Source organism: Balaenoptera physalus (assembly GCF_965194825.1).
Source record: "Balaenoptera physalus genome assembly, chromosome: 14".
NCBI classification, from domain to species: domain Eukaryota; kingdom Metazoa; phylum Chordata; class Mammalia; order Artiodactyla; family Balaenopteridae; genus Balaenoptera; species Balaenoptera physalus.
The window spans coordinates 32,124,800-32,146,376 of record NC_138893.1 but is presented as its reverse complement, the minus strand read 5'-3'; the positions used below and the strand labels follow the sequence as shown (position 1 = coordinate 32,146,376).

General features: G+C 50.1%; 1 protein-coding gene across 31 annotated transcripts in view; it reads left to right on the top strand.

Annotated features, from left to right (window-relative positions):
- Window positions 1-21,577, top strand: part of TACC2 (transforming acidic coiled-coil containing protein 2) — a 205,742-nt gene that overhangs the window by 107,540 nt on the left and 76,625 nt on the right. For 27 of the 31 annotated variants that reach the window (XM_082424738.1, XM_082424718.1, XM_082424737.1 and 24 more), the window contains one exon: window positions 7,999-8,169. The exons of the other annotated variants lie outside the window; for them this stretch is intronic. In XM_082424738.1, the coding sequence (XP_082280864.1) occupies window positions 7,999-8,169 (171 nt within the window). The remainder of the gene's footprint in view (window positions 1-7,998; window positions 8,170-21,577) is intronic. 31 annotated transcript variants of the gene reach the window in all.

Below are 21,577 nucleotides of genomic sequence, written 5' to 3'. Positions count from 1 at the left end.
ACGTGATGGAAAGATCTGGGGAGCTCTGCAGGGTCTCTTTTATAAAGTCATTAATCCCATCATGAGGGCTCCAGCCTCGTGATCTAATCACCTGCTAAAGGCCCCACCTCCTAATACCATCGCCTTGGGCACTGGGACTTCCACATAAGATTTGGGGGGACACAAACATTCAGATCATAGCATCACCCACGGATCCCCGGCTCCACTTCCTGTTCAGAGCAGGGACAGGAGAGGCAGGGGGAGAGGTGAGGAGAGACGGGGAAGGAACAAACCTGGGCAGAGGGCAGCCTGCAACATCCTCTAGAGGTTTGCTGCCCCGCAGAAGCAGGGTTGGTACCTTAAATTAAAAAATTAATTTAAAATGAAATAAAAATTTGTTAAAAAATTATTAAAACAAGAAAAGTGGGGCTGGAGCATTTTCTTTAAGCCACCAGAGAGAAAGCAGAGCCGGACTCTCTCCTTCCTTTCTACCGCTACTAATTCTTTGGTGCTGATGCTTCCCTTTCAACTCTTCTTTCTGAACAAGAACAAAGAGAGAAGCCACCCCCGTCCCTGCAGCAATTCTCAAATAAAATGAAAGGGATTTTGACGCTCCCCTTCTCTCCAGTTAAAGCCACTGGACGACATCAAACTTGCTCCCTCCTCGGGGAACAGCCCCTGAACCCCCTGTAAATGGTTGAGCTTCCCTTTGGCTTTTGACATCCCTGGATGGCACAGAAAGCCGAGCCCAGACCCTCTAGAACATTCTACAAATGACGAGATTGCCCGTGGCCACTTGTACTCCCATCTGTTCAATATTTTCTATTTTTTTTATAAAGCAGCAGAATTGTTTTTCAATTGGAACCTTCCAGCTCTACTACCATTTGTTAAACAGAGTAAAACGGGGCACCCTGGTTACATCTGGGAACCTTCGGTGCTTTTCCTGTAGTCAGGAATCCAGGCAGAGGGGTCTCTTTAGACCTTGAGGACTCCCGTGGACACAGCTGGAAAACTACTCACCTGACTCACGTCCATGGGGTCCAAACGTTAGCATGCCTCAAAATAACCCACTTCCAGCCCAGATTGCTGCCCCATCCCCAGAGTGTCTGATTCAGGAGGTCTGAGGAGGCGCCCAGGACTTTGCCTTTTTAACAAGTTCCCGGATGCAGCTGCTACTGCTGGTCTGGGGTCCACAGTGGGAGAACCACTGGGTAAGGCAACGTGTCCAGATGCTCTTCTCCTTACCTGTCTGGCTGTTAATGGCTCCTCAGGGTCGGAAACACCTGACCCAGCAGCTGGCGGCTGAAGCTTCTGATCTCTGCCTTTGGACCGAAGAGCCAGGAGTGGGGGATAGCCCCTGCCCAGCTAGATCGTCTCACTAGAGTGTCCAAATTCAGAATTTTCCAAAGTTGAAAGCACAGGGAATTCATACTGACTTACAGCTTCTGTTTTTCCTCTTGCTCCAAATCATGTGGTTTCTTTTGGTTTCATCTGTTTGCACAATAAGTTTGTTTTGTCTTTCTGCTATAGGTGTGTGTGGGTGGGTTCAGCTGCTTCAGAAAGGTTAGCTGAACCTTTATTTAAGCAAGCGCCTTGTTAAAAACTGAGGGATAAAGTGGGGGCACTGTTTTTTTAATTTAGAAAAGGGATCGCCTGAAAGTCTTCTCTGAATAACCGAATTCCTTTGTACCATTTAAAAGGTACATGTTGAATGAAGGTACATGCTCATGAAACAGAGTTACGTAACCAGTACCTAGCAGGCTGAGTCAGTTGGGATACACCTATATATTTGTTCAGAACCTTTGGGTTTCCAGTGTCCAGCTGGCTACTATTAGGTTGAAGCACATGAATCGCCACATTGGCAATTGTCAAAATGTTGACAGCTTCGTATGGTTCAAACTAGCACAGGATTTTGTTCTTGGCTTGGTTTTTCATGGTTCTGGAGCTGCTTTATGTAGTAGGTAGGTTTTGACTTTCTGAATAAATAGTTAAATCTTGGATATCTGAGATCAGTTTCCTTTTGTCCTCAGTATCCTCAGCTCCGCATTCTCTGTTAACCAAGGACCGTCAAGGCACGCAAGGAATCTTGCACCTGGGAAGAGGATGCAAGGAACTGGGAAAGACAGTGGTGGGAATTAATGTGCTGGATGATCCAACCCAGATCAAAGCCTCTTGTAGTTTGGGGATGGCATTTATGACTTTTCCTTTAGTTAATATTTTCCTTCCTGATTACGTTTTGCTTCTGCCAAGCTTAAAAGTAATTTCTGTCCTCTGAGCACAGACTCGCTCTGTGAAAAGGGTATGAATGTGCTGGGAAGGAACCGACAAGCCTGTTCAGGGTTAACCGTGCAGAGCCAGCCTACGGCCAGACATCTGAAGGTCGGTGGCGTTTATACTCTCATGTGGGCTGCTGTTCACAGGCTGGAATATCTCCCTCGCGACTAGAGATCACTTGATGTGCCTGCCTTGGAGTTTCCAGCCAATTTGCAAGCCTCTCTGGGCACTTTCTGGTTTTGGCTTTGTTGCTTCTCAGCGGCTGCGTCTCGGAGGAGGGTGGTGCAGGATCTCCCATCTCGGTGGCTCCTCGTATCAAACCCCAGGCCTCGGTTGGACTGATTGTCCGGTGCTCCTGTCGACTGAACGTAGCTCTCCAAACCAGCAATTTCAAAGCACTTTTCTTTCTCTGGCTTGCGTCTCACTTTCAGCCTGAGCTGAGTCTTTGGCCTTAGCTCTTGCCCTATTACGTGATCGTGTGCACTTGGGGATTCAGGAAGAAAAAAAATCAGGGGGGCCTGTGAGGAAGGGCTATTGTGTTAATACCTTCCAGATGGTGATGTGAAATGGGAGATAAGATGCTGTCACCCATCTGGCCCGACAAGATGTGATAATGCTCGGCTTGTATCTTGGGGGCCGTTATCACACTCCCATGACAGCCAGGGTCACTCTGGTGTTTGTCCTTGGACAGGGGCTTAATTTGGCAACTCTCTCCGATCTCTAAAATGAAACCTGCTATCAGTTCAGTGGGGGATCCGCCAAGAAGGACTCAAAAGCCCTGAACAGGGTGTCAAGAGACAGCAGCTGGTGATGGCATCTCACTACAGCTGGGCTTGGAGGACTGTCGGGCTGAGTGCCAGCCCTGAAGCAACATGCTCTGTGTTTCTCAGGTCTCGTGTGGGTGGCGACTGCATCCAAATGGTTAATGGGACCAGTTGTTGTTAGTGACGACCTTGGTGAGGTACTGAATCAGGGATGGCAAACTCTGACCCGTTCGTAGTGGTTCCTTAGGGATCTGTGTTGAGAAGGATTCAGAGGTCTTGTCCAGCTGGGCCTCGCAGGAAAGAATGCCTTGATCGACATGCCATTTCTGTCTGCTGAAAGTATGGTGAGTTTATTTGCCCTTGTTTTTGGTCAACTCTTCCCTTAAAAAATAAAAGGCTTAAATTAAATCAACATTTCCTTCATCTTCCAAAAATGCAAATACTTGACATGAATTTGAATTCAGCTTCTTTGTTATTCCATAGGAGACATTGATTAACTCACTACACGGGAAAAGGAATTAGTGGACTTTTACAACTAGAAGGGTCTTTGCAGCCCTATTCCTGGCCCATTGTATAGGGGAGGAGATCAAGGGCAAGTGAATGTAAGTGCCTTGCAGAAGCCAACTGAGGGGAATTCCTTGGCGGTCCAATGGTTAGGACTCCGCGCTTCCAGTGCAGGGGGCACGGGTTCGATCACTGGTTGGGAAACTAAGATCCCACATGCCACGTGGCATGGCCAAAAAAGAAAAAAAAGAAGCCAACTGAGAATGCAGATGTGGACCCCGTCTCAGGGCTCTCTGCCCCGCTCTGTGCTGGGCTTGACAGCTGCCCACGAGTTCCCACTGAGGGCTGGGAGTGGTCCTGGGCATTGGAAAGGGCCCGACTCCCTGAGAATAACGTCTCTAAGAGAAGTCACTGCTGCTCACGGGAGACTTCAGCAGACAGCAGCTGGCAAGGGGAGGCCGACCTGGTCACCGGCTCCTCACCTCTGCTCCAGCAACAAGGCCCGCTGGCAGCTCAGGGCGCCTTGGAGGGGCCCTATGGAAGCTTCCCCTTGGGGTCTAGAACCAGCGCTGACTTCAGGGGCATGTGACCTGGGCAGTCGCCCAGGGCCCCGTGCTCAGAAGGGCCCCGTGCTCAGTTTAGCAGGCTGCTGTTGTCACCCTCCCGGAATTCTTATACTTCAGGCACACGGGACCTTGCGTTTTCACTTCGCTTTCATTTGCATTCCCGCAGCTTATGTTGCTGGTCTCACCTCAAGACGGTTGGACTCTGAGATTCCAAGAAGATAGGACAGTTGTCCCACTGTCGGTGGCCTGCATGTTTGGGAGGCCAGGGGGCGGGAGGGAAGGAGCTGCCATGTGTTGCACACTTGTTCCGGGCCAGGCCCCGTGCTGGGGGCTGGAGAGACCACAATGGCTGAGTCTCTAGTAGGAGAAGAGGACGTGTTAGCAGAAAACAACAGCATATGCAGAAGCCAGGCCCAGTCCAGCCTGGCAATGCAGGGTTACCCCTGCCGGGGATGGGGGGAGCTTCCTTGTTTGGGTGACACTGCAAGATGCTTATGGGGTGGGCTAGGAGGGGGGCCTGAGAGAAGTAGGCGGGGATTCAGGGGCAGGGTCTGCTTGAGCAAAGACACAGAGGCAAGAAACTGCCAGGAGCCCTTGGAGACTGGCTTGGTGGGGTCAGGGCAACAGGAGGACAAACCCGGGAGGGGACAGAGCTGGGCTGCGGGAGCCCCAGCTCGCGAGGCCTGGGAGTTTCACCTGTATTCCATCAGGTGTAAGGCGTGGAAAGTGGGGGGAGGGCTTCAGGCAATGAAAGGACCTGATCAGAACTCGAGTTGGGACATTCTGGTGTCTGTGTGTGTGTGTGTGCTGGGGCGTGGGTGTGCAGGAGCCCTGCTCAGAGAGGCTGCAGGCCTGGACCTGCAGGACAAAGAGGACAGATTCTGGAAGGACAAGGGATGTGACTCAGCATGAAGGGGCCATGATGGGGCAAGAGAACAAGGAGAGTCAAGGACAGTCTCAACTTCTGGTCCAGGGCCTGGACAGTTGGTGGGGCCACTAGCCAAGCTGGGGAGAAATGTCGGGGAGGAGGAGGGTTAGGAGGGAAGAGGAGGAGTTCCGTAGGTGCCCGTGTGTCAGAGCTTCGGTCGTGAGTCACTGAACCTTCCCCTGTTGGGGCCTGACCTCCCCGCCTCTGGGGTTGGACCAAGGGCAGGCTGCAGACCAGGAGGGAGGGGCGCCATCATTCTTAAAAGAGCTGTTGAGTCATTTGTTTGGTGCCTTTAGCTGATGGGAACAGGCCAGCGCCGGAAGGGTGTGGCCCTGGTGGTCTGGGTGCCAACCAAGTGAAGGGCGGAGCGGGCAGGCATCCGGTCTCCAGGCTGAAGAGCTGAGGGGACCACAGGGTGTTCTCAGGGGTGGGGGGATGCGGTCGGCCTCGAGGCGTCCTCATCGCAGTGTGACTGTCACTGTGCTTGCCCGTGGGGTCGGCCTTGTTCTGAGGCCACAGCTCCTCCCCTCTGCCAGGGTTTTCAAAGACAGAAACCTTTCCTTGCACTTTGATGGAGTTGTAGGGTACAGAACCACGAACTGTGTCACCTTTTCTGTTTGCATTAAATGAAATAAAATCTTCAGGGGGTGTGCAGAGGAAGGGGCTCGGCCAGTGTAATTTCTTTAGAAAGCAAATTTTAGACTAAAGGCTTGAGTTTGTAAGTGGCCTGTTCACTGCTTATGGGTAAGAATAAATGTAGCTTTCCAGAGTGTGAAAATGGCTTTCTTAAGGAACTTAACAGCCCCCCGTAGTTTTTGTTATTCGTTTGAGTCATTTCTTTACGAAAAAAGTTATTTCAGCCACTGTCCATGTTGTTACAAACAACAGTTTGAACAGCCAAGGCATCGTGCCATCTGTAAACCCACTTCGCACTTTTGCCGGTTCTGCCCACGAACTCATTGTAATTTTTGTTCACGTGTGGATTGCCTTGCTCTGGGCTTAGCCAGGGTCATTACTCTCTGGTCTGTTTTGCTCCTAGTTTCCGTGAGGCCCAGGGGAGAAGGTCATGTGGTTCCAGCTCTGTCTCTGCTCCCTGAACCCAGTTTGGTCGTAGCCATTTGGGACTCCCCCCGCCCCGCCCCTGGCTCTCCCTCTGCCCGTCCGAGTGCCCACTGTGGGTGGCCCGGCTGGATGTTGGGCTGCTGGGGTGAATCTGACAGATAAAGCCCCTGTCCTCAGGGAGTTCGGTCTCCCTCGTGGTCTTCAAGTCCCAGGTGATGGGAGTCACCGAGGAGGAGCTGGGGGCTTCCGGGTGTGTGCTAGGGGGTCCGTTAGAAAGTGGACATGGAGCTGGACCCCAGCTTCGACCTCTGGCTGGGTTTCGGGCTCTCGGTGCTGAGTCACGCGGTGTTAAGGACTCAGAGCCTGGGTTCCCATCCTGGCTCCACCGCCTACTCGCTCTGTGACCTCGCCTCTCCGAGCCTCGGCTTTGATCTCTGTAAGGTGAGGGTGATGGCATCTGACTCAAAGGCTGTTGTGGCGCTTCCCGAGGTCACGTATGTGAAGCACTTAACACAGGCCCGGACTCACAGGCGCAGGCACCTAGGACAGAACCATCCCGGACATTGGCACCGGCAGGGGCGAGCCACTGCTGTTTCCATAGCTGCGGAATAGTGAAGGCCAAGCCAGGACGCGGGAAGCGGAGGAGTTGCTGGCCCGGGGAGGAGGGGGGCTTCCAAGGCCAGGACACAGCAGGGGCAGCCAGTGCTGTGGGAACCCAGGGAGGGGGGCCCGGCTGGTCAGAGCAGAGCAGGTGAGGGTGAGGAGGGTGGGGCGAGGCGCGAGGCAGAGGCCCGGCCCTGCAAGACCTGCCGAGAGCTGCGACGGGGATTTGGGGCTAGACTGAGAGTTCTTTCGCTGTACTGGGTGCGTGGTGCCCGTGGCAGCCATCCTCCAGGCCGGGAGACCAACCTCGCAGGTGGACGTGGAGGAGCTGGAGATTAGCAGGACGCCCTTGACATGGAAACCCAAAAACCCGAATGTCCTGCCTTCCTGCAGTGCGGGAGCTGCCAGCAGGAGCTCACGCCCACAGGGAAGCAATGAGTCCCCCCCACGAGGCTGTGAAACTCGTAACCCCAGCTTCGACCTCTGGCTGGGTTTCAGGCTCTCGGTGCTGAGTCACGCAGTGTGGACAGCAGTGCGGACAGCCGGAGAGGCTGGGAGGGCTAACCCGCCCCGGAAGTCTGTGGACGGCATCGCTAGTCTTGCTTTTGCCAAAGGGGAAGATCAGAACCTCTTTTGAGCTCCAAGCCTGGTGCCTTTTGGCTCCAAGGGTGTGTCTGCAGGTGGCCGTCCTTCCTGCCTGCCCTCCCGCTGGGGGCCACCCTGCACTCCCAGCATTTCCCTGGATGTCCAGCAGGGGGCACTCACCCATTAAACCAGGGACAGGGCTGTGCTCTGGGAATCCTTCCCCAGGGAAGAGGGATCCCGGCAAGTTCCTGGTGCAGGTTCCTTGGTTACCCATGAGCCTCTTCACCTTGACTTTTCTCAGCCTCAGAGTTTTGGGTCAAATCCTGGGGAGTTTGCAAAATTGTATTTTAGTTTTCAACTCCCAGAGTTTCACTGCTTATTAAAAAGTGATGAGAAACGATCATATGAAAGTCCCTTCCCCCAAACAAAACTCAAACAAGACAACTCAGAGTGTTCTGACACCCAAGCTGCCTGCAGCCTGGGTTCTGCTGCAGCCTAAGGAGGGGGGCAGTTCACAGCCTGGCCTGGGGGCTGCTGCGCTGGAAGGTGCAACCCGACTGTGTCTAAGCAGAGGCCTGGGGAACCCGGTGGGGAGCCTGGGGCAGCAGTGTGCTGGGTCTTTAAATACCCAACGCCATGTGTGTGAGTGGGTTGGGAAGGGTGAGGGGGCCTGATGAATGTGCCATTAAGGAGCCGAGTCCCACTGGGAATAATTCTCCCTTTGTGTCCCCAGCACCCCCCCAGCTGCTGCCCGTGTGGATCTCACTCCCCCGGCCTCAGAACACACATCTTTGCCTTCCGCCCCAGCTGGTGATGCACACGCATCTTTGCCTTCCACCGCAGCTGGTGATGGAGTCGAAGCTTCCATTCCCTTCTGCCAAGGTCTAGCCAAGGACTTAAGCAGGTATTGTACAAAGGTCTCCTTCCAAGCCGCTGCCCCCAGAGAGGAGGGGCCTGGTGGTCTCTGTCCCTTAGGCCCTGGGGGAGCTGCCTTTAGGATGGCGCCAAGAAGGCGTTGACAGTTTGGACCCGTGATGCCATGTGTGATTGTTTGGGCTGTAGTTGATCTGAAGTTTATCCATGCTAGCAAGCTCTCCATGTAACAAAGGGGACGTCCTGTGTGAGTACTTGTGTATTAATTGGCGTTCTCCAGAGAAACAGAACCAGTAGGATATATATATACACATATACAGGCATAACTTGTTTTATTGCACTTTGCAGATGTTGAGTTTTTTACAAATTGAAGGCTTGTGGCAACCCTGAATTGAGCAAGTCTATTGGCGCCATTTTCCCAACATTTGCTCCCTTCGTGTCTGTGTGTCACATTTTGAGAATTCTCGCAATATTTCAGACTTTCTCAATAGTATATTTGTCATGGTGATCTGTGATTAGTGATTTTTGATGTTACTATTGCAAAAAGATTATGACTCACTGAAGACTCAGATGACGGTTAGCATTTTTTAGCAATAAAGTATTTTTTAATTAAGGTGTGTACAATGGTTTCTTTAGACATAATACTATTACACACAATAGTCTACAGTATAGTGTAAAAGTAACTTTTATATGCATTGGGAAACCAAAAACTTCGTGTGACTCACTTTATGGTGATATTCGCTTTATTGTGGTAGTCTGGAACCATACTTGTATTACCTCGGAGGTCTGCCTGTTTAGAGAGAAATTTATTTTAAGGAATTGGCTCATGAAAATGTGGAGACTGGCAAATCCAAAAACTGCAAGGCAGGCCAACAGGCTGGAGACCTGGGGAAGAATTGATATTGTAGCTGGAGTCCAAAGGCCGCCTGCTGGCAGAACTCCCTCTTCCTTGGGGGATCTCAGTCTTTGTCTCTTAAAGCCTTCAACTGATTGGGTGAGGCCCACCCACATTATGGGGGGTAATCTGCTTTACTTAAAGTCTACTGATTTAAATGTTACTCTCATCTAAAAAAATACCTTCACAGCAACATCTACACTGACCAGATATCTGAGTACAATGGCCGAGCCAACACTTAAAACTAATCATCACAGCAAGTATTCAGAACTCCTGTTTCTATGCAAACAGCTGGTTCTGATTAGAAACTATTCTGCTTAGCTATTAAGTCTTCTAAAGAGCATTTTCAGTTAGTCTTTTTTTGTGGAGGGCTAAACACACCTGGGTGTGTTGAGAAAGGGAAGCCCGTGGCCTCAGAGAGTCCTGCTACTGGGGAGGCACAGAGGTGCCCAAAGCTAAGCTGAAGGAGAGAGTGAGAGTACAAGGGGTGGCCAACGCATCGATGATCACCTGCCAAGCCAGTGTCCAGAAGTAATAGAGGAATCAGGGGAGAGGAAGCTCGTTGTATGCAGATGTGGTTCTAGAACACTCAGTGATGAGGAGGTGGGGATGGAGCTGGACCTGAATCACTCTTATCTGGACGATACTCCATGGAGCAGACGCTCTTCCTTGCCCATTATCTCCTGAGGTCTACCTGCCTCTCTGTTGGTCCCTTGTCCCCGAGGGCTTCCCAGGGGAGGCAACTTCTAAGCTGAGAGTTGAAGGCTAAGTGGAGTTAACTACACACGGGCAGGAGAAGGAACAGCATCTGCAGAAACCTTGAGGAAAGAGAAGGGAGCAAAACTGAAGATGTCCCATTGAGGCTGGGGCCTGCAGAGAAGGGAAGCGGGTAGCACAGTGGGCAGGGGCCGGTGGTTGGCATACTGTGGCTCATGTTAAGGATTGGGGGCTTTATTTTTTTTTCCTCGGTAGAATTTTTTTCGATTAATAGATTTCTTTTAAGAATACTTCTAGACTTACCAAAAAAATCGAGACAATAGTATCAAGAGTTCCCACTTACCCAAGCACACAGTTGCCCTATTATTAACATCTCAACAATAGCTTGGTTCATTTGATGCAATTCATGAACCAATATTGACACATTATTATTAACTAAAGCCCATAGTTTATTCCGATTTCCTTACTTATTCCCTAATGTCCTTTTTCTGTCCCAGGACCCCATCCAAGATACGACATGGCATTTAGTCTTTATGTCTCCTTAGGCGCCTCTTGGCTGTGACTGTTTCTCAGACTCTCTTGTTCTTGATGACCTTGACAGTTTGAGGAGGACTGGTCAGGTACTTTGTCGAATGTCCCTTAGCTGGGATTTGTCTGATGTTTTTCTCGTGATTAGAGTAGAGTTATGGGTTTGGGGAGGATGATCACAGAGGTAAAGTGCCATTTTCATCACATCGTATCAAGGGTACTTACTATCAATGTGTTTTATGACTGTTCACATTGACCTTGATCACTTGGCTGGGGTCGTGTTTGTCAGATTTCTCCACTGTCAAGTTCCTCTTTTTTTCCCCTTTTCCATACTGTCCTCTTTGGAAGGAAGTCACTGTGGGCACATCTCAGGACTGGGGAGTTGTGCCCCTCTTTTAGGGGGAGTATCTACATAAATTTCTTGGAATTCTTTTGCATGGGAGATTTGTCTCTTCTCCTCCATTTATTAACTTATTCAATCATTTATTTATATCAATATGGACTCGTGGGTATCTATTTTATACTTTGAGTTATAATACAATACTACTTTGGTTGCTCAGATTGTTCCAGCTTTGGCCATTGGGCCATGGGCTCTTAGGGCTTTATCTTAAGAAGGTCCAGAAGCCCTGAGGCAGGCAGAGATCTGAGCAGATTTGCATTTTGAAAAGATCTCTCCAGCTGCTTGGCAGGGCAGGAGTGGTTTCAGGACTGATCAGGGCCCCCAGGCCCTGAGGCTCCCTGTCCTGGCCCAGCGGACTGGACAGGACCAGGGACAGCTGTGGTCCCATTGCCCTAAGTACATCCTCAGCTGTGACTTCAGGGTGTTGCCAACTCCAGTGTCTCTCCATGGCTGCTTTTTTCAACGGGGCTGTGGCCTGGATCCAGGGATCCAAATAAATCCTATCTTTTTCCCTTTGCCGGGTCCTTGGAAGTTTTCGAAGCAAGTTTCAAAAATATACAAATGAAAATTTAATTTCACTGAAATGGAAGTTGTTATTCGCCAGGCCTGGGCCAGAGTCTGAGGTCCCTGTTGGTCTCATGATTTGGAGATATATCCTCCATCAGTGCCCATTTCCAGCCAGGCCTCTCTTGTTGGAGCTGTTATGCCCTCTGTGTGTTTTCACCATGCTCAGGCGACTGCAGTGCCCCTGACATCTGTGGCTTTGTCTTCCCCTCTTTGGGCTTGGAGGGGAGAGCAGTGGGGTAGTGAGACCTGGTGTCTTAGCAAAGAAAGCCCAGGGCACATCTTATTACAGAATCGACAGATGTTCTGTTCTTGCAAGCATGCTGGGTGACTTCCTGCAGCCTCCTCCTGCTTCTGATGGCTGCTGTGGAAATGATGACATAATCCCACATTTCCAGTGCAAATGGCTTTTCTCCCGGAGTTTTCTCACCCTCAACCCTCCCCCCATGTCCACTGGTAATCATTAGGCCACAAGCCTTGGGGAGAACAGATGTGACTTTGAGAGAGTCCATGGGGAGGAGAGGGAGCTTCATTTCTCTGCTTCCCAACCCTGCCCGGAGCAAAGGGGTTGTCCTGGGAGGGACACTGCCCACCAAGGTGGCAGAGCTCCGACAGGCCTTTCTTGTTCCTTCAGCACTGCCCGTCTGTGGCCTTTGTGCTCAGCAGACACCCTGACCTACTAAAGCTGTTTGGAGAGCATTATGTGGCGATTAATTGAGCTTTAAGAGGCTGAAGCCAGGCAGGGGATCTGAAGATAAAGAATTTCCAGGAATGCAAGTCGAAAGCCCTCACTCTTGCCAAGGCAGCCACAGCTGACCAGGGGTTTTTGGACCTCGGGGGGCTTATGGCAAAGAGCCTGCTGTGTTGGCACGTGGGGCAGGCAGACGTGAACCTCAGCAAACATCAGAGCTGACCTCCTGCTCTGCCTGCTGGGGATGGCGGTCCCTAAGGAATCGGTAACTTGGAAACCTGGCCAAGGGCTGCCTGGACGACCCAGAAGGAATGAGCCGGGGGAAGCAGCCGAGCTCCTTGCAAGGAGGATCTGGTTCCAGGTTGGTGCAGGAAGGCCAGGGGACAGCACCCCTGAGGATCACCGCCCTGAATGCAGCCTGGGGTCTGGGGAGAGGCAGGTGGCCTGGGCTCACCACAGTTTCTGGTGGGACGTTCTGCCCACCGTGGGCAGCCCTCAGATGCTCCCGTCTCTCTGTCAGCACCTCTCCCGGACTTGAGAGCTTTTCCTGGCAGGAGAGGGAGTGAGGAGACCTTCTCCCTGGCCCCTGGGGTGGGACGCTCCTCCTGCCAGCTCAGGGAAGTGAACCCCTTGAGAAACACGGCGCGTCCTCGCTCACAGAGCTAGGTCATTTGCCCACTCACAGCTCAGTGGGTAATTTTGTAGGTGGGGTCAGGACCATCCCTGGGGTTGCTGATGCTGAGACTCTCTGGTGATGAGATGCTGCACCGAGCAGACCGGGGTCTGATCTGGCCTCGTTCCTTTATTTACGTGAACCGCGTTTCATTTCACTCACTCTCCTGCCCGTCAGACCCACTTCTTGCGGGGCAGCCCTGGGCGTGGATATGCTGCTGAGTGTCACCGTCCTGGCGGGACAAGCAGAGGCCGCCTGACCTGGGCCTCCGGCTCTCGGTCAAGCTCATGAACAGGCACCAGTGTCTGGGGGCTGCTGAGCTTCCCAGTGTTTGCAGGCGGGAGTGTCTGGAAGCTCCACCTGGCTGGCTTCAGCCCCAGGAGCACAGCGAGGAAGCCCGTCACTCTGTTCTCCAAACACAGTTCAGTAAACGGTGGCCTCCTCGGTCCGGGCGGAGCGGGTGCGGAGCAGGCGGGACCCATGATCCCAGCCCTCAAATTCTTTTTTAAAATTTATTTATTATTTTATATTTTTATTTTTGGCTGCGTTGGGTCTTTGTTGCTGTGCGCAGGCTTTCTCTAGTTGCGGCGAGCGGGGGCTACTCTTCGTTGCGGTGCGCGGGATTCTCGTTCCGGAGCACGGGCTCTAGGCGCGTGGGCTTCAGTAGTTGTGGCTCGCGGGCTCCAGAGCACAGGCTCAGAGGCTCAGTAGTTGTGGCGCACGGGCTTAGTTGCTCCGCGACATGTGGGATCTTCCCAGACCAGGGCTCGAACCCGTGTCTCCTGCACTGGCAGGCGGATTCTTAACCACCGCGCCACTAGGGAAGTCCCAGCCCTCAAATTCTTTTTCCCGTTTCCGGGGGGAGACAGAAGGAGAGTGGGCCGCCAGGTAGGGCTCCCCTGGCCCTGCTTATTGGGGTGCAGTTGGGAGACTCCTCCAAAGCTGGAAGGGATTCTGACCTGATTTGGGGTCCGGTGAGGAGCAGGGTGTTCATGGAGCTTTGAGGGGCCAGTGAGGGCCTGGATGGAAGTGCCCAGCCCAGCTCTGGGGGCGTGGGAGGTATCAGGGCAGCGTGAGGCCCGGGAGCCCGCCTTCCATTCCCAGTGGTGCCCTGGACCCCATGTTAGGTTGGCTGCCACTTTATAATTTTAGATTTTTGCATTTCAGGAGGGTCTCTGTGTCCCCAGCATTGGGCATTTTCGTGGGGCATATGGGAGGCACGGCCTCAGCCCTCCAGGAGCCGACCTGGCCCAAACCTCTGCTTTGTAAGGAGAAACTGGATGCTGGGGGTACTGGGGGGCGGCTACCCTAGTTTGAAAGGGTCAGAGCAGACCCCTCTGGAGAGCGATGTGGACCTCCCAGAAACCAGGGAGCCACACCTTGTTGTCCCCAATGCTAGGGGACCAGAGGCATGTTCCCAGGCTGGACACTTACTGCCCCACGGAAATATTGATGTAAGGTAGGACCCCTTCGTCTTTTTCTGCATTAATGGCTTAAAGAGATGCAAAAAAAAGTGTATATACCATACACTTATTCTGCACTGAACTTTTGTAAGTCACCAGCCTCTGAAAGCTGTCATGAGACCTGGTAATGTCTCTCGCACATTTTCTTAGGGTCAGCGGGATGCGGCAGGAATTGGGTCAGTCTGCTGTCATGGCAAGATTGTCTTCCCATGGACAGATCAATTCCTAAAAAATCTGGGTATTTGGGAAAAATAATCCCTTTTCCTCAGGCACTAAGTTATAAGGTAATTGCATCCAGTGACGGTTAGGCAGGGTGCCTAGGGGGTTACATAGATAGGGCCTATGGGATGGTTATGAAAAGAAGGAAGTATTTTTAGGGTTTGGTAGCACACATGTGCACACACACATGCCCACACACACACACACACTCACACTCATTCAGTCACTGCCCTCAGATGTTATGCTAATTATCTATCAGTAGATGCGTATGGTTGCTATTTCTGGCCCAGCTGTTCCGGATTTCTGTTCTATCACAGAGCCTTGAGTCAGCAGTTCTGGGACTCAGCGCCTGGTTTTCACCGCTCCACTCACAAGTAGGACAGCCCCGTGTCAGGCTCTGTGTCACGGCTAGTCAGGCATGGGAAGACATTTACTGCAGACCAGCTGACAACCGGCCACCTTCCTGAACTGGCCTCTGCTCTGGGGCAGCGGATGTCACAAGGACCCAACGAAGGAAGGGCCACGAGTTTTAGAGCTTCTGCACGTGCTCTTTTGCATTTTCATCTTGGAAGCATTTCCACACTGAACGGCCACTTTGGGGCCACTACAGAGAACCCTCTCTCAGTCCAGATGGGTGGAACCTGCAGTTCTCAACCTGTTTCTCCAGTCTGGCTTCAGAAACCAGCTTTGCTGTCCATTTTGACAGCTGGGAGATTCCATCTCTGTTTACACTTGAATGTTCTCTTTAAAAGGCCTCTTATTCCTGGTACAAAGTAACCTCTAAAACCAGTAGGCTTAAGCTCTAGAGGAACTCAATAGATTAACACAACAGTCAAATCAAATACAATATTTTAGCTCTTTTAACAAGGACTGAAATGTTTTTATAGTGCTTTTGCAATTTTCTGTTCTTCTTGGAAACAGTTCTCCAAGAGGAAAGATGGATTTCACTGGTTATGTTTTTGATCCCAAACAGTCAATCGGTTCTCTCTTCCCAGGTTTGAATGAAACTTGACTATTTCTTAGTAGAAGCTTGAACTCTGGAGGTCGGTGTTTTATTCGGCCAAATGTCTCCCTGTTTGGTTTTGCCTATGATCTTAAACCTAGTTGATAAAAGTAGTTACAGTAAGGGGTGCAGATTATCTAAAGAAAATTGTTCCTTGAGAAAGACCACTTAAAATGAATCCACTTGTTGAATCAAACTTCTACGGTAATAGTGGGAAAAATGTTTAATTGGGACTTGATCTTGAAAAAAGAAATGAAAAAATTATGAGAATGATTAATATTTAACAAAATGTGGACTTTAATGATAACCATATGTTCGTGCTTAGCATGAAGAAAGAATTTTGGCTATGTTTTTCTGGCAGATTTTCAGACTTGCGTATTCTTCACTTCGCACTTGACTCCTGAAGCTCAAGTACACAGTCACTTTAACATAAATGCTTCAACAGTTTTCTGAAGGGCTCCCTCGATTCTTTGATGTCCTCTCTTCGAAGCTACCTTCTTCCTCATCTTTGTGAGTTTCTCCTCTTCAGTTGTTCACAGATCACCATTTCTCAACAGCTTTGGGTGGCTTTTGAGCAATTCCTCAGGATCAGATTCATTCACTTCATGGTGTCCTGCAGCTTCTGCTAGGTTTGCAGTTTTCCTTTGCAGTTGGTGGTGCTGTATATTTCCCCACAATCAACGAGAGACAACTGGCAAGAACTTGTGAAGCCAGGAGGAGTATTTGAGGGACAACTGAGTCCAGAAGTGGTTGCTTTGTTGATGAACATCTTCCAAGGCTGACCTTTGCTTCCCCTTATTGTAACCTTGTTACTGTGGGAACATGGATGGGGGGAGGGGACCCTCTCTGCAGGATGGGGCAACTAGAAATATATCCTCCAGGAACTTCTGATTTTATTGATTGCTAGAGGAGCTAAGTAGGGGCTGATATGCTTGCTGAAGTTGCCGTATGAAATTGAATGTTGTGTTGGTGGAAGGATATTGTTGAAGGCATTATCCACCATATACCCTGTTTCCTGATGGAGAACCTATAGGAAGGAACATGTTGAGAATATCAGTCACGCAAAAAGCTGCTTACCCATGGAATGGCCTTTTAAAAAAAAAATCTGCTGGGTTTTATGAATTGTGTAACTGAAAATGATTGTTTCCCTTTTTGCTTTGGCTGCTGGGAAACGTAGAGCCAAACTTGCAGCTTACTCCAGCCAGGGCTTAGGTAAGTACTTTCGGGATAACCTCAGTCCCTCAGGCTTTTAGCCATCTTTTCTTTCAAAATTCTTTTGCTGTCTTGAATTGCAAGCTTGAGTCCTTTTTGAGATTAGGTAGGATATATTTTCTAAAATGTTATCTCAAGAGTGTCTTCTACCATTTCCATCTCAAAAGAGTTGAATTTATTTGGTAAAGAAAGAAGGATTTTAAGGATCTTATTTAGTCTTCTGGGATGTCTGTTAGTGTTACTGATTTCTTTTGCACATGCGATGAGGCCTCTCAACTCAGTGCTGTCCTCACTTTTGCATAGCCCTGGGTTTTAGGGTTAGCCTGCTTTCCTTCCTTCCTGTAGGAATCAAAGATGAAAAATGTATCCTGAATCCTTAATTTTAAGATAAAAGTGAGTCTTATCGCTCTCTCTTTTTTTTAATACTTATTTTATTTATTTATTTTTTGGCTGTGTTGGGTCTTAGTTGCGGTGCGCGGACTTCTCTCTAGTTGTGGTGCGCGGGCTCCAGAGCACATGGGCTCTGTAGTTGTGGCGTGCGGGCTCAGTAGTTGCGGCGCTCGGGCTTATTTGCCCTGGAGCGTGTGGGATGTTAGTTACCGGACCAGGGATTGAACCGACGTCCCCTGCATTGCAAGACGGATTCTTAACCACTAGACCACCAGGGAAGTCCCCCTTATCTCGCTTTACTGATTTCTTTTCTAGTACATTTTGGGTTGCCTTCCTGGGTCTAACGGTAAAATCCTCAACCTTCACCTTCTATCCTAAAAGAATTGAAAGGAATTTTTTTCCCCATGAAGAGTAGCCTTTGGGGTGGTCCTTGCTTGCAGGGAACTTTGAAAGATCTCAGGTGTACCTATGGTGAAGGCGGTGAGAAAGGCATAGAAGATCAGCCCTTTTCAAAGAGAGAGCAAGAGAACCTTGGAAAAGATGAGGTTTTACCTGAGCCTGCTCTTCAGCCCAGGTAAACCACTCACACTCCGCAGGGTGAGCGTGTGAGATTTAATGTTGGAGTACAGAGGGTGATCAGAATCGCTGTGGCCCTGGAAATGAAGGAACCCCACAATCTTCTACCTTTTCTCTATTTACCGTAAGACTGAAGACTTTTGCCAGGACCTGTTCCCACATCCTCTGAGGATTCACACCGTGTATGTTTATGAAGCTCTGGCTGAGCGTGGGGCACACGGCAGGCCGGAGAGCGTGGACACCAAACACAGACACACGGATAAAGCGAGGCTCTGATGAGGCGAGAAAGCACCAAGGCTTAAATCTGCCCGCGGTAGAGAACGGGGAGAAGTCTGTGGGCTGGAGGAGACTCACCCCTCCTAGAAGCTGGCCGGGAGATGGGCCCTGATGCACAGGAGGAATTGGGGGAGCTGGAGAGGTTGGGGAGGAGCACCTCCTGGGCTTGAGGTCACAGCGGGGACCCTGGCCCTGCTCGAATGCAGGATGGAGCCAGTGTCAGGATCAGGGCCGGAATATAGAACTGGGACTTTTTCCCGAAGGCAGTGGGCAACTTATGGAGCAAGGCCGTGGGACGTAAAAGCTGTGTCTCCAAAAGCCCAGGAAAATGGACCCCTGCTCTGTAACACCTGGGTGGGGAAAGTATCGGCAACACGCCGTTCGTGACCTGCAGCCTGGTCCTGCACGCTGGTCGGCTTTGCTGGTCTCAGGCTCCTATTTACATATGGTTGCTGAACGTGGGCCTGAACTCGGGCCTGAAATCAAAGGGCTCCCAGCCCTTAGAATCTTAGGAAAGGCAGTGAGCGACAGGCTGGCTGGAGCTGTGGGTTGTGGGGCTGGACCTTCCGGGCTTGAGATGAAGGAACAAGTTGCAAGCGGGTGGTGATGGCACCTCAGAGCCGGGACCCTGCCTAAAGGTTGGCTTCCTAAAGAGAAGGTCCACATGCTTTTGTGCAGCCTCCCTATGGTCCCCACTGTGACGGTGAAGGCCAGAGACTTGAAGAAATAGGATCTTGCCCAGGCCCATTCTCCATCTGTATTTACATTATTAGTGTGCGCCAGATGGATTTTTCTGTGATCTGACCTGGTTTCCTTTAGCCAGTGTGCTTGGACTAATTAGCAGCGCAGGGGTCCACTGGTCTTGTTTGGAGAGTGTTGTTGCTATGGCAACTGGAAACTTCCCCGAGGCTGGAGGCAAAGATGAAGCCTCTCAAGTGTGTTTTTCTTGGGGTGTCAGAGGTGCTTCAAATTACTCGCCCTTTCTGACTGTGGCTCGGTCCCTTGGACCCTAGTGGGATTTAAGAGTCTGTACCATATATCTTATCTCTCAATTACAGGGATTTAGCAGGTTTGCTGATCTTTCTGGTATGTGTCAGTAAGTAACTTGAGAATAGACTCATCTTATTTGACATTTATAGGCCAGGCACATGCTAAATGCACTAATATATGTGGAATTGCTAATTGATCTAGAAATGATGGGTGCATTCCTTGATTTATCCAGGTTTCTAGGATGTCTTGGGGACATCAGTAGGAGGGTTGGCAGTGGAGCCCATCTAAGTGGGCTTAGCTGACCTTTAGCGTTCTAGAATATGCATGCTCTGATCCAGAGGCCGGCAGAGGGGGAGGAGTTCAGGTCTCATTAGGGCCATGGTTAGAAACATTGGGCATCACTAGTTTGGTGGAGAGAGGAAGTGCTCTGCTGTAGCAGCCTCTGCATCTCACGGAGTGGCCAGGTGCGGGCAGGTAGAGTCTGGAGTGTGGGGTGGGTGTGAAGAGGCGGTAAGGGAGGGAGGAGGAGCCGGGCCGTTTGAAGGCAGCACTTCCGGGAAGGAAGGCTGGGACTAAGCAGAGGGGACTGATGGGACTCTTGGGACTGATGGAGGCTCAGCTTCAGCCAAAGGTCTGGCCCAAGTGGGTGCTCAGTGCAGGTTTGACGACACTAGGGAATGTGTGATCGCAATGCCAGTTGCCTGCATTGTAATAATTTTGGATGGAATCTGTGCTTTCGTATTGTATAAACCCATGATTTTTACCTTCTGGGCATGATTTGGGGTGGAGTGGCTGAGGCAGGAAGGGAGGAAGGGGAGGGAGTCAGCAGGCAGGAGTGGGGCATAGCGGGTGGTATCTGTGTCATCAGCAGTTCCTGTGGATAACCAGAGCCCAGGGTCTACGGAGCATTTAAGCTGGCTTAAATGGCCCTGGACTGCTGTTTTTTCGAATTTCCTTGGTCTAACTTGGATAGTTTTTTTTTGTTGTTTTGTTTTGTGTTTTAATCTTTTCCCTTTTTGTTAGTTGTTCTTAGTCCTAGAAGTGTATCTTAAGCAGTCCATCTTGGTTGGTCAGCTTGGGCTGCTATAATAAAAATAACTTGGGCCAGGTGGCTTAAACAAAAACATTGATTTCTCACAGTTCTGGAGGCTGGAATTCCGAGATGATCAGGGTGCAAGCATGGTCGGGTTCTTAGGGAGAGCAGCCCTTTTCCTCTCTAATCAGTCTCCCTCCCCATTTTTTTTAAGTTTTCCTTTTTTCTGTAGGCAGAATTACTAGCTAACCAAGCTTGTTTTATTTTATTTATTTTTTATTTATTTTTTTGGCCATGCTGCGTAGCGTGTGGGATTCTAGTTCCCCGACCAGGGATCAAACCCGTGCCCCCTGCAGTGGAAGTGTGAAGTCTTAACCACTGGACCACCAGAGAAGTCCCCAAGCTTGTTTTAAATTGTGTGTAAAGTAAACATCAACTGTCTTAAATGAGGGTCTGAGAAGTTCTTCCGGAAGTTCATCATAGAAACTAGTAATGCATGGATTTCAGTTGCATCGACCTCAAGGGCTTCCAGGTTGTATTTGCCTTTCCCCTGGTTTTGGGTCATGTTTTTAACATCACTGAGATGGTGTCAGCCTACTAAGTGAAGTGTCACTAGGTCATAAGTTTATGATTGTTGGGATTCTAAATAAAAGCACTTCACTGTAATGCCTCCTCATTTCCTACGTGGTGCTATACTTAGGGGGAAAACGTTTCTTATAAAGAAGGAAAGAAAATTAACACCACTCAAGCAGCAGTTACAGTCCTGGTCCCAGGCTTTCATACATATAATTTAAAATTCCCAATACCCTGCAAAATAGATGCTTCCTCACTTTTGCCAGCTGAGGAAGCAGTGGTTTAGTATGGTCAAGCGATTGGCTCAAGGCCACACAGCAAAGGAGGGAGAAGTCAGGAGTTGAACTCCCTTCTCATTTCAAAGCCCTCTCTTGTTATTGCAGCAGATCCCTACCTGTTAAGGATCAGGACACTTGGAAGGGTCTGTGCTTTCACGTGTCATGAAAAATAAAAGTTAGCAGATGAGTTCTAATTGTGGTTTCTCATTTTTTCCCATGTGTTTTCCTAGTGCCGAGTTTGGCTGAAGGCCATACATACCCTCAGTGCCCAGGGAAGGGGTCACTTTCCTCAAAAGATTAAGTCTAGGTTAGTGCTTATGAAATTTTCAGCTCCACGAGGTCAGGTTCTTTGGACTCCCAGCTGCATATGTGGCGCAAGAGGTCTGTTTTCTGACAAAGAAACAAACCCTCGGGGTGCCGAGAATGACAGGATGAACAAGTCTCAGAATCCCTGCCACCAGATGACACGCGGCGCTGACAGTGAGTGACAGCTTCCTGGGAGGTGCTTTCTAGAGCAAGCCTCACCAGGCCACCCCCTGACAGTCACCTTCCCTGCGAGACTGACACATCATTAGCTATTTTCATATAAATTCGAGAAAGTAAACCTTCTCAGTGTTTCCTGGAAATTTCATGTTGTTGCATCCCGGGAAACGATTTTGACTTTCTGGCTCTTTGTTTGACACTGATCTTAAATATCAGCAGAGGAAAGTCAGCCCACCATGAAGCTCTAGAACTACCCTGACATCAGGAGCCACAACCTCAGAAGTACCCGTCCAGACATCCCTGGCCACAGTTTTAGAAAACACTCAGTGTGTTGGAGGACATTTCAAAATGCTTTGAGTTTTGTTTCCATTTTATTTTTCTTTTGGCCACAATTTAGATGCATTTTAGGCTGACTGCGCTGTGGGGTAAAGAAATGCTGGGAACCTGGAGAAGAGTTTTCAATTTACTCATCAGA